This window comes from Medicago truncatula, chromosome 4 (genome assembly GCF_003473485.1).
Source record: "Medicago truncatula cultivar Jemalong A17 chromosome 4, MtrunA17r5.0-ANR, whole genome shotgun sequence".
Taxonomy (NCBI): domain Eukaryota; kingdom Viridiplantae; phylum Streptophyta; class Magnoliopsida; order Fabales; family Fabaceae; genus Medicago; species Medicago truncatula.
In genome coordinates this window covers 6,346,475-6,358,668 of record NC_053045.1, presented here as the reverse complement: position 1 = coordinate 6,358,668, position 12,194 = coordinate 6,346,475, and the positions used below count along the sequence as shown (strand labels likewise).

General features: G+C 32.6%; 1 protein-coding gene across 1 annotated transcript; it reads right to left on the bottom strand.

Moving 5' to 3' along the window:
- Positions 1 to 1,433: 1,433 nt before the first annotated feature.
- Positions 1,434 to 7,250, bottom strand: LOC11439391 (receptor-like protein 33). Its single transcript, XM_039832577.1, has 2 exons — positions 4,387 to 7,250; positions 1,434 to 1,767 (listed from the first exon to the last, which is right to left on the bottom strand). The coding sequence occupies exons 1-2, from the start codon at positions 7,248 to 7,250 to the stop codon at positions 1,434 to 1,436; spliced, it is 3,198 nt and encodes a 1,065-aa protein (XP_039688511.1).
- Between the last annotated feature and the right edge of the window lie 4,944 nt (positions 7,251 to 12,194).

The following is a 12,194-nucleotide window of genomic DNA, read 5'->3' as shown; positions in this document are numbered from 1 at the left end:
CTTGTGTATATATAGATTTTATAAGGCTATACAGGTGATTACAGTAAGTAATTATAATTAACGAGAACAAATCAATTTCTGATTTGTGTCCTTATTTCTAGAAACAAACTAATAAATATAATAAAGAGGACTTCTTATTCACACCCCTTTCAAATTGATGCGATTGGTCAATGACACTTGTATTGTCAGCATAAAGTGAGATCGACTCTATTTGAGGAAATCCAAGTTCAGCCAAAAGACCACGAAGCCAAATTATTTCAGAACAAGCAGCATACATGACACAATACTCAGATTAAGTAGAAGATTTAGAGACTCTCGCTTGCTTCTTACTTTTCCACAAGATCAATGAAGAGCCAAAAAAACATCCACCAACCAGTGACAGAGCGTCGAGTATCAGGGCATCCTGCCCAATCAACATCACTATAAAAACTCAACTGAAGAGAATTTTGAATGGGAAAGAATAGGCCACGAAGAGAGCTTCGCTTCTCGTAGCGAATTATACTTAGTGTTGGATAAACTCTCAAATACTATTATGTTGGATAAACTTCTACTTCTAAAGCTTGCATTATTATTGTAATTATGTTCACCCCCTTTCAAAATTTGGAAATCATATGAACTGAGTTAAACCTTCAAAATTTAGAACATAATAATTGGATATCTTAATTTAAAAATATGTGAATAAAACAGTTGACAACATGTTAACAAGTTCAACTCAAAAAGAAATCCACGTTAACAAGATGTTAATTAGGCAGAGAATGGTATCAATTGTGTATGTCAAATGGTATCAATATCTAGCTGACAATCAGAATCAAATCGAACAAATGTTATAAAGGATCTATATCATGATTTGGGAGTTGTATCCTCTTTGGTTTCCCTTTTTCGAGTTATAAATCTTTCCTTTGGGTTTTCGGTTTGATTATGATGTTTATAGTTTTTATTTTATTTTAAGAGAATGATGATTATAGTTATAAATCGATATTTGTATCTTGAATGAAACACTATTACCATAATTCTCAATGACACTGTTTTATTTAAACTTTATAGAATGTTCATTCAAAGTTATAATACATATCATCACACACAAAGGAGTAAACACAAAATACAACTTAAATGAAAATAGAAAACATCGATTTAATATTTATCACAATCCTTAGCACTAATGCTATCACCACCTTAAAATTTTGTATGTCTTTCCTCTATCAATTACATATTCAAAATGCATCCTCCGGAAAATCAAACAGAGAATCTTGTCTACGAGTTTCCAATAACTTACTCTCCATTTCTTCCAAACAAGAGGGGACCAATGATGATTCCGAACCCAAAAACAAATCCCAACTCCACACTTAAAAAATTCCAATCAATTGAACAACCTAACCTTTCATATGCTGGTTATGGGTGCAGTTCATCTTGCCTTTTACCATATAGTGTTACATTCAGTGGAGGACCATATAGTCCATCATTACCTTCAAACGAAGATGCTTCAAATAAGAAAGGAATGACATGCTTGCAAGCTGCACAGGAATTTCACCAACCAAAGAGTTATTTGAGAGGTCCAAGGACTCTATCTGTTCTAGGCTTGCAATAGTGGAGGGGATTTCACCAGAAAAAGCATTGTTTGAAAAGTTGAGAACATGGACTGCTTTAAATTTCATTAGGACCTCTGGTATTGGTCCTTCAAAATAATTGGATGAGAAATCAATGGCTGTAAAGAATTTAAGCCATGCTATGTTGTTGTCACCAGTCAAATGATAGGAAAGTTCATTGTATCTGTATCAAAGAATTTAAGCATTGTAGGAGATTGGAATCAAGAAAGTTAATCAGGCAAGTCAATGTAGGGTCACTTGTAGGAGCCGCTTCTAATGCACTCAAAGAAGATGGTTCTTCTACAAACATTTTTTCTCAATTAGCACTCAAGTGGAGAAATCATAGTCATTTTAAAGCAGATGATAATCATTTTCTATAGATTTTGATTTTTGTTGTTGAATTGAATTGTATAATCATTTTTGTCATAAATAATAGAATTAATATATGGTGACACTGTACTCACTTCTTGTAATTTCTGTTGCAGCATTTAAAAATTGGAAGCTGATCATGAATTAAAGAATGAAATACACAGAAATTCTCCATTTCTTTTCACAAAGAATTGTATTCTTTTGCAAACTCCCTGGTTGATAACTTTTACTACTCTTAGATTCATTGAAATTCCTAGTAGATTTCTTAGTATGAATTCCCCCTGAAAGAGTAATACCTTTACTCCACCAAGATTCATGGTGCATCAGCCCTTCCTTGTACAATGATATAGCCACGAATAGTTCTCTTGATTATATCCCTTAAGAACTTGCTAATATACATATCAAGATAGTCATGACAATCTGTAGGAAAAATAGCAGAATGAGTAGTCAAATTACAAATTTCTTCCATGTAATTAACAAAGAAGTGGTTGTTTGAAAATCAAATCCTAAGCGTTTATCTTTATGTGTTTCAAATTTGATTTGATTCTTGAAAGGGAAGGCCAACATTGTTAGTTCCTTTTTTATCTCTACTTTGAAGTGGCTATTCAGTGCGTTTGTTTCAGCTAAAAAAAAAAAAAAAGATTTTGAGAAAAGCTAATCCTATAAATAGATTTAAAAAAATAGATTTTGTGTTAAAAGAATCTAGAGATTTTTGTTTAGAGATTTTAATTTTGGTGAGTCAAGTCATACTTGAATATATGTGAATCAGTGTATATGTGCATTGGTGAAATTTTGGTGATCGTCGTGAATACTCGAAAAAGGTGAATAGTATTCCTTCCTTGATTGTGCTTGCATACTCAATGATTTATGATGATGTTGAGGTTTTTAAACATGTGAATTTAAATTATGCAATTTACTTTCATTTGATTATGTTTATTGTGATTGTGAACTAACCCCTAATGGTCGTTTGGTTGACCGCCTACCTTATTCTTATGAATGGGTAGACGGCGTGCATGAATAGTTTGCTTTAGCTTGGTGAGTTGTTGGATGTTAGCTTTGGAGCTACATCGTTTTGCTTTAGGAGTCTTAGAGTCGGACTCTGATTTAGGGGTGTCTGTCTGTTTATTTACCTTTATGACTTGTGGAGATTTTACTCACTCAGTATATTGAGTTGAGGTTTTATATTTGGTGATGTAGTATGATTATGTAACATGGCTACTTGGAGATGTTTTATTTAGCTGTCTATGTGATGATATAATTATTCCGCTGCGATGTGTGAGAAATTTTTATGCATGTTGAACTTATAGAAGAATTAGCATCTAAATCCTTTGCATGATTTGTGTTATTTACGTAATTTATCGCTTAAGGGGTTTAGGGTGTTACAATTCTTCCTTTGATGCTCCTAACAGCAACACCATCAATTTGATGCTCCTAACAACAATAAAACCACTTCTGCTATCCCCTTGAAACCCTTCACCAAACAAATTAAGCTAAAAAACAAGAATAGCTTAACTTCAGCTTATTGCTTCTAGAGATTTCAGAATCATCCCAAGCTCTACCCCATACATCCAAACATGCATAAACTGCTCCTGAACCATTCACACAACAACTTAAGTATATAATCTCTGATATAACCATGTAAATGACATTCAGAATGGCTTAATCACCTATGGTTTTGGAACAATTTATTCCCTTAGCTTATGGCTTCTGCAATGGCTTCTGTTCACCCATCCTTCCAATCTTGCTTCTAGTGAGACACCAAAGTTGAATAGACTTCTATCATGTTGCTTCTGATACCCCTGAGGAAGTAAATGTATGTCAACTCTCATATACTATTATGTTATGATCACCGCCTTTCAAAATTTGGAAATCACATGAACTAATTTAAAAATAAGACCAAAAACACTATAGTAATATATCATTTGGTGTATCCATGTGTATGTCAAATGATGTCATTATCCAGTTGACGATCAGAAAAACAAATTAAGCAATTGTTTTACCAAAATGAAGTAATTGGCTATATCTAGATTTTGGAGTTGTATCCTATTTGTGTTTCCAGTTTGATTATGATGTTTATAGTTATAAATTAACTTATATATTTCTGTTTTGAATGAAACACTATCACCACAATTCTCAATGAAAGTTAATACACACAAAGTACAACTTCAATATAAATACAAAACATTATTTTAATAGTTATCACAATCCCTAGCATTAATTCTATCACCACCTTAAAATTCTGTATGTCTGTCCTCTATCAGTTACATATTCAAAATGCATCCTCCGGAAAATCAAACATAGAATTTTGTCTACGAGTTTCCAATAACTTACTCTCCATTTCTTCCAAAACAAGAGGGGACCAACGATGATTCCAAGTCCAAAAATAAATCCCAATTCCACACTTAAAAAATTCCATTCAATTGAACAAGCAAACCTCTCACATGCTGGTTGTGGGTGCGGCCCATCATTTGGTGTTTCAGTTAATGGAGGTCCATATAGGCCATCATTACCTTCAAACGAAGATGCTTCAAATGACTGAAGTTGGGTACCTGTTGGGATCTTCCCAACCAAATGATTGAACGAAAGGTTCAAATAACAAAGGAATGACATGCTTGCAAGTTGCAGAGGAATTTCACCAACCAAGGAGTTGTTTGAGAGGTCCAAGGACTCTAACTGTTTCAGGTTTGCAATAGTTAATGGGATTTCACCAGAAAAATCATTGTTTGAAAAGTTGAAAACAAGGAGTGCTTTAAATTTCATTAGCACGTCTGGTATTTGTCCTTCAAAATGATTGGATGAGAAATCAATGGCTGTAAAGATTGTTAGAATTTTATCATACTTAAGTTCTTGACCTTTATTGGAAACTGTCACACTATCTTGGTAATATGAGAAGAAGTTAAATCTCATATGGATGAAGTCTGATTTCAAATCGTTTTCATCTTGCATCATTCTTTCCCATGTTGTGAAATATTTTTCTGGTATTTTTCCATTGAAATTGTTGAAAGCAATGTCCACAATTTGAATCATTTTCCAAGGCTTATTTTCTAGAGAATCTGAACATTCTATGGAACCATGAAATTTATTGTTTCGCAAAACCAAGACACTAAGTGTTGGTATGTTTTTCAAAAAGCATGGAAAACCACCAACAATTTGATTTGATCCAATGTCCAATACCTTTAACGATGAGCAGTTGGAGAGAGACTTGGGAATCGGCCCATGTAAGAGATTTCCATGGAAGTTCAAAGAGCTTGCAACACAAGAAGTTGGAAACATATCTGGTATAGTGCCATTTAGATTGTTATTCCTCAAATTTAATGCCTCAAGGGTACTAGTCATTGTAATTAAACAAGGAGAAATTGTTCCTGAGATGTTGTTGAAGGAAAGATCAAGCACTTGCAGATATGAAGCATTGCAAAGGGAATCAGGGATGCTTCCTTGTAAACTATTATTAGAAAGAGATAGAAACTGTGTGTAAGACAGGTAATTACCAATATCATGCGGGATAACAGAGAATTTGTTGGTCGAGTAATCCAAATATTCAAGATATTCAAGAAAAACAGGTATTCCTTGAATGTGGTTGTTATGAAGGTCAATATATAAAAGGTTGGAAGCAATATTTTGCGAAGAGCCTTCCATTTCTGTGAGAAAATTGTGTGAAATATTAAGGTATTGAAGAACTTGTAGTGTCAAAATCCAGTTGGGCAGAACTCCTTGAATTTGGTTATTTGACAGGTCTAGATTGATTAATGTTGATTGATTTCTCAAGAATCTAGGGAAAGTTTTCAAGTTGCAGGATGCCAAAAAAAGACGTTCAAAATTGGGAAAGGTTGTCTGATCAGCATTTGCATCATTCTCAATGATTGATATGTTGTTGTATGAAAGGTGTAAACTATGTAAATTTCTAAGCTTCAAAAGCTCATCTTGCTGAAGCAATCCATTCAACTTGTTAGAGGAAAGACTGAGGACAGAAAGTGAATTGAGCTGGAAGATAGATGTTGGAAAAGGCCCTGATATATTATTGCTACTTAAATCAAGGAACTCCAACACAGAGGAAGACACATTTATGAATTCGTTAAATTCACTAAAATGGTTGGATTCAAGACAAATCTTCTCCAATGATGGGAGTGTAAAAAGGTATGAAGGAATTGAACCACTTAAATCATTATAAGAAAGGTCTAGGAAGGTAAGGTGTGTGAGATTTGACAGTGAATTGGGAAGTGTTCCATATAGTTGACAGAAAGAAATATCCAATAGGAGTAAGTTTGTCATGTTACCGATATTGTTTGGAAATGCTCCAGAGAAGCTTGTGTTACTCACTCTAATGCTATGAAGATATTCACTAAGTGAGTAATCAGGGAAAAAAACATGGAGATTGGGGTTGTCAGATAAGTCAATAATTGACAGTGTTCTAATTTGGAAGATCTTTTGTGGAAATGTATCTGTCAATCCGCAATTTTGAAGATTGAGGGTGGTTAGGTTTTTAAAATTGGCAAATGTTTGTGGCACTGGGGATGAAAAATTGTTCTCGCCAAGAATAATGACCGATAGGTTCTCTAGTTTTGAAAGGGAGGAATCAAGGGGTCCTGATAGACTACAGTTATACATGCTCAACTCTTGCAAGTCACGCAGCGGTAACAAAGCATTACTCCATTCATATCCCGGAGATGTTATACTTATACCATCTAGATACAGTTGCCTAATATTGGTAAGATTTTGGATAAGCTTTTGTAGATTTGAGATTTTAAGTTTTGGTAGTGGTCCAAATGAGAAAAACTGGTTGAAAATGAAAGAGAAGTCGAGATGATAGAATGGGAAAGAGATATCAAGAGTAACCAACCTTGTAAGATGGGAAATCTCAATTGGAATCTCCCCCTGAAATCCAGCATCTGACAAATTCAGATAAGTCAACTTCTCCAACTTGTTGAAAGCTGATGGAATGGAAGAATTTAAATAATTATCAGCCAAGTTCAGTTTCTTGAGATGCAAGAGACTGAAAAGACTACTTGATTCGTCAAATCCACCAAAAATAGATTCTCCACTCAGGTCAAGGCCAACAACATATCCCTCATTGTCACAAGTAACACCACTCCAACTGCAGCAAGCCGTGTTTTGATTCCACAATATTAGTTTGGGGATATAGTCAGGAGAAATATATGTGAGATTGTTTTTTAATTGGAGCAACAGTGATTGTTGATCCTCAAGACATTTGGCAGAGGCAAGAGAGTTCTGGAAAGTGAAAAAAATGCAGTAGTAGCAGATAAGGATGGAAAACGATGAAAGTAATGTAATCGATCTCATTGTTGGTTAATTACTCTGAGTGACAACAACAACACAAATGGTTTGTTTTATAAAGTTTCAGAAATATGCATACACAATATGTCATGTGTTTTGCACTGTGGAACAGGAAAAAAAGTTTTAAGAGAAATTTCTTGGAACATGACCCATATAAATTTTTCTATCAATGAAATTTCGTGGATATGACCATAATTTTGTTTTCCTGCTTTCACTATTAAGAGCATAGTAGATAATTTTGTCTAATTACATCTCTGATCTATCAATGAATAAGAATCCATCATGATGCATTAAGTTTTCCACTTTCCATAAAGCATAGTCTTTTTGGGTCGTCCATTGTGGATGAGAAAAATGTTGCCTTAAAAAGAGCAAGACAACATTGAAATTTTTTGTACAACCATGTTATGTTGTCTGTCTCCAGTCAAATGATAGGAAAGTTCATTGTGTTTGTATCAAAGACTCGTAAAATAGCATCTAGTGAAAAATAGTAAATGCATTTTACCATTGTAGGAGATTGGAATCAAGAAACCTCTAATTCAACCAATTCTCAACAAGCATGCATGAATAAGTGAGAATAAAATTTTGGTTAATGAAGCACTCTTGTTCCCCAAGTTTGAGTTAGAAGTCTCGTATTGCTCATAAAAGTGGATGTTGAACATTTTATTAGTTTTATCGGTGAGATGCCAATGAACTCAATATCTTAAGCATTGTTGTTAAAATCACAACTTAAATTCCAAAATATAGGATTTTGTACTTTACTCACCTTCATCGATCCAAATCCATTGCAAAATGTAAAAATAGGCAAAATTCTAGTAAATCACGTTGAAATTGCATATTGCATATAATCATGAAATTCCTGCAGAATCGCAGGTTTTACAGGACTTTGAATGATTCTTGGAAGTTTTTTTTATACAGATCAATTTTAAACCGGTTCGCATAAAATCGTAGGTGTCCCTGGCATCTAGGCTTTGAGTTATAAATATTTTCTTGACTTGAAATTTTGAATCATTTATGACAATATGCAATTTATAACATACTTTTAGCATTACTTTTGTTTTTGTAAAATCCATCTATTTTGATTGTGATTTTATGATTTTGAATTTTTCTATCCTATATTGATTCTACAAAAATAGTTGAGTAAAATCCTTCGATTTATGTATCAAAAAAATCCTTCGATTTCGATTGCGATTTTACGATTTTGCTATTCCCTTTTGATCTGAAGCAAAATCTTAAGGGTTTTAGTAAATGTATAATATCTAATAAACTTGTGTAATTGCTCTGAGTTCAATGTGGATGATCCCCAATCTCACCTCGTGATCCAAGAAGCACAACATCCAAAATCTTAATTCAACCAATTTAATTAATAAATTCTTTTCATGGTTAATAAAGTCTTTAGCTTTCCCCTAAAAAAAAAGTCTTTAGCTTCATTTCAACAAAAAAAAAGTCTTTAACTCAAACAAGTCCTTAGTTTATATACATATTCAGCTGTAGCTTTTCCAAAGCATTGGTAATGCGTTTGATTTGCAGTACCATATGATCCTGAATAGAATTCCGGTCAACTTTCATATACTAATATGTTGGGTGCACTATTATATTATGATGGGTGCACTATTATATTATGATCCTGATTAGAATGCCGGTAAAATCCATTCCATGGTGATGGTTAATAAAATAAACTTGTACTTCTAAAGCTTGCATTATTAGTGTAATTATGTTCATCACCTTTCAAAATTTCGAAATTACAGAAACTGAGTTAGACCTTCAAAATTTAGAACATAATTGGGTTGATATATAAAGTTTTAAAGACGCAGTCATGTGTCAGTGGATGTGACTCAAGTGAAACTTTCGATCATATTTTCTTGCTTTGTAATCATTTTGGTATGTTCTGGTATCTGGTTCGTCAGTGGTTAGGTGTTATACTGCGGATACCTTAACCTTGGTGAATCACTTCATTTAATTTAGAACTTCAGCAGGTTATACAAAGGTGCGGTGTTCTTTCATGCACTTAATTTAGTTTGCAACTTCATGGGTTATTTGGAAGGAAATGATTGATAGAATTTTCAAAAACAAAACAAAACTCCTTTCCCCAGCTTTTGGAGAACATTAGGCTACTCTCTTTTTATTGGCATAAAGCAAAATTTGCTAGTTTTAATTATAAGTTACATGATTGGTGCCAGAACCCGTTCTTGTGTTTGGGTATAGGCTCATGGGCGGATGTACATATGGGCTATGTGGGGCTACAACCCCACATGCCTTTTCCCTAAATTTTTTAAAAATAATAATAGATATAACACAAAAGAACAAGTTAGTAAATGAGTCAACTATCTCTTTTACAATGTGTTTTATGTTTGAGTTTCGCAAAGTTTTTTTTTTTTGAAGGATTGAGTTTCGCAAAGTTATTTGCAGTTTTTTATGCGAACAAATAATTGATTATGGCTGGGTTTTATCCAAATAATTTGATAGATGTGTCGGAAGTGTCGTTACGCCATCAACTTAAGAATTATATTAAAAATGTTTGATCTGACCGAAAATTTGCTAAGTTGAATGGGCTTTCATATCTTTGTGCAAATCATTTGGAAACAAATAAATGCAACACATTTGCTATGGAAACAAAATTTTCAGGGACTATTTTTAAAAACAAAAAATTTTGCAGGGACCAAAAACAATTTTTTTTTACAGGGACTAAAACCAAAACGAGGCATATTTGCAGGACTAAAACCATATTTTAGCCTAAATTTTTCTATCAAGTGAAATTTCGTGGATCTGACCATAATTTTGTTTTCCTGCTTTAACTATTCAGAGCATAGTACATAATTTTGTCTAATTACATCTCTAATCTATCTATGAATAAGAATCCATCATGATGCATTAAAGTTGTCCACTTTTCATAAAGCATAGTCTTTTTGGGTCGTCCATTGTGGATGAGAAAAATGTTACCTTATAAAAGGGCAATGCTGTCTGTCACTAGCCAAATGATAGGAAAGTTCATTGTATTTGTATCAAAGAATAGTATAAGCCTTTAACCATTCTAGGAGATTCTGCTGTGTCATGAGGGGAGTTCGGGGGACCGTCCACATCAATACTAGAATAACCATTTTAGTGATAGAGATGTCACACTCTTACCCAAAAAACTTAAGGCAATAGGATTATGGGTCCCTTACCCTCAAGTGTGAGTCCATCAATTCATCGTGTTGCTTGTATCGCCGTTTCTGCTTTCTCCACAACGGACCGACACAAGGAGCTTGTACCGAAGCAAACTAACCATGATTATCTATTTCGATTACACCAACGATATAACAAAAATAATATAATATAAATTTTTATCTTTTTAATGACATCAATAACAATCTTTATTATAGAAAAATTGTATAAGAGTATATAAATGGGATAATGAAAAAGTAAATATATATATATACTCATCTAGTTTGTTATACTTTTTAAATGATAAAGGAAAAAAACTAAACACATATAAATTCAATCTATTTTTTTTTTTTTTTAATAAGCTACTTCTACTTCTAAAGCTTATATTATTTTTGGAGTTGTTACGTTTTTTTTTCTTATTCTTTCTGAAGAAAAAAAACTATGTATTCGCAACTTCATACCTAAATTTTGATAACTTTAAAATAACTCAAATGAAAAAAGAGCCTTTATGGTTTTTTTTATGGAGTGCTTTGTTCTTTCTTTTCTTCTTGCGAATCTAGTGTTTTTCTTCATTCTAATACAATTAATTGTTGAGACAATTTTTAAATAGTATTTACTTGTTCCAAGTTCCTTTAAATTATTCGTAAATCATAACATTACTTGGGGGATCTTTTAATCGTCTCAAAAATGGAAGCAACATAACCATTTTGTTCGTTTCTTTAAAAAAATAATACAAGATGAATGATTTTCTAGAATACACTTTTGATCCATTTAACAATTCAAATAATATATATATATTTTTTTTAACCTTGCTCAAATTGAATCCTTTCGGTTTGTGTATCAAAAATATAGTTACGAAGTTGTTCTAACTTATTAATTTTCAATAACCACAGATACTTGATCCTGAAAAAGAAATAAACATCATGTACTATTATTTCTATCATCAATCCTTCTAGCGTCCTCTAAAACACCGAATTCTAGTGGCACATCATAATAACTGATGTCGAGCCTCTGATCTCGATTTCTATAATCAATTCTATTCGATAAAATGGCGGATGTAAGAATCCACAACTAATTTAATCATGTTTTTCAAGTTGCACGTTGCTTTTTTTATCACATCGTTAATAGATATGATCTCGGACGGAAGGGTTCGAACCTCTGAATAACGGGACCAAAACCCGTTGCCTTACCACTTGGCCACGCCCCATTTTTTATTCGACACTAATAAATATGGGTTGTTCATCAATTCCAATTCTAAATTTATTCTATAGAATAAATTAAATTGTTACTAGAATTTGGATATGCATAAATATCAAATTAAACTGAATTTATTGATCATTACATAGAATTCAATTAAGATATTGTATGAATATATGATTTCTTCGATTTTTGATTTCAGAATGAAACTGTTTTGGACCGGATAAGTTCAAATGAAAAAGGGATTGGGGTATGATCTTAGTTGATTCATTTTTTTAGTATTTTTTTTTATTGATTTAGTAATATTCCTATCTATAAATATCAATTCAATAGTTGACTTATTTATATTTCATTACTTTCCATTTTTTCTTTTCAAATTATTTCTTTACCTTTTCTATATTTTTCTATATATATTTATAAATCAAAATTGATTTTTTCTTTTCTATTTCATTTTAATATATTTTAATATAATAAAATAAAAATGATAACAATAAATTAAATTATATATATAATAAATCAAATCATATAACTCAGAAGTCCTAACTCAACTGGCAAAATGTCGAAATTGTTAGACCGGATGCCATGACCGGGGTTCGAACCCCGATACCTCCA

What these genes read in the sequence shown, in the direction of transcription:
- LOC11439391 (XM_039832577.1), bottom strand. Translation starts at nt 7,250, where the DNA reads ATGAGATCGATTACATTACTTTCATCGTTTTCCATCCTTATCTGCTAC. An exon ending in CCACAACCAGCATGTGAGAG is followed by an intron (nt 1,768 to 4,386) that starts GTTTGCTTGTTC and finishes TCTTTGATACAG; the next exon opens with ATACAATGAACTTTCCTATC.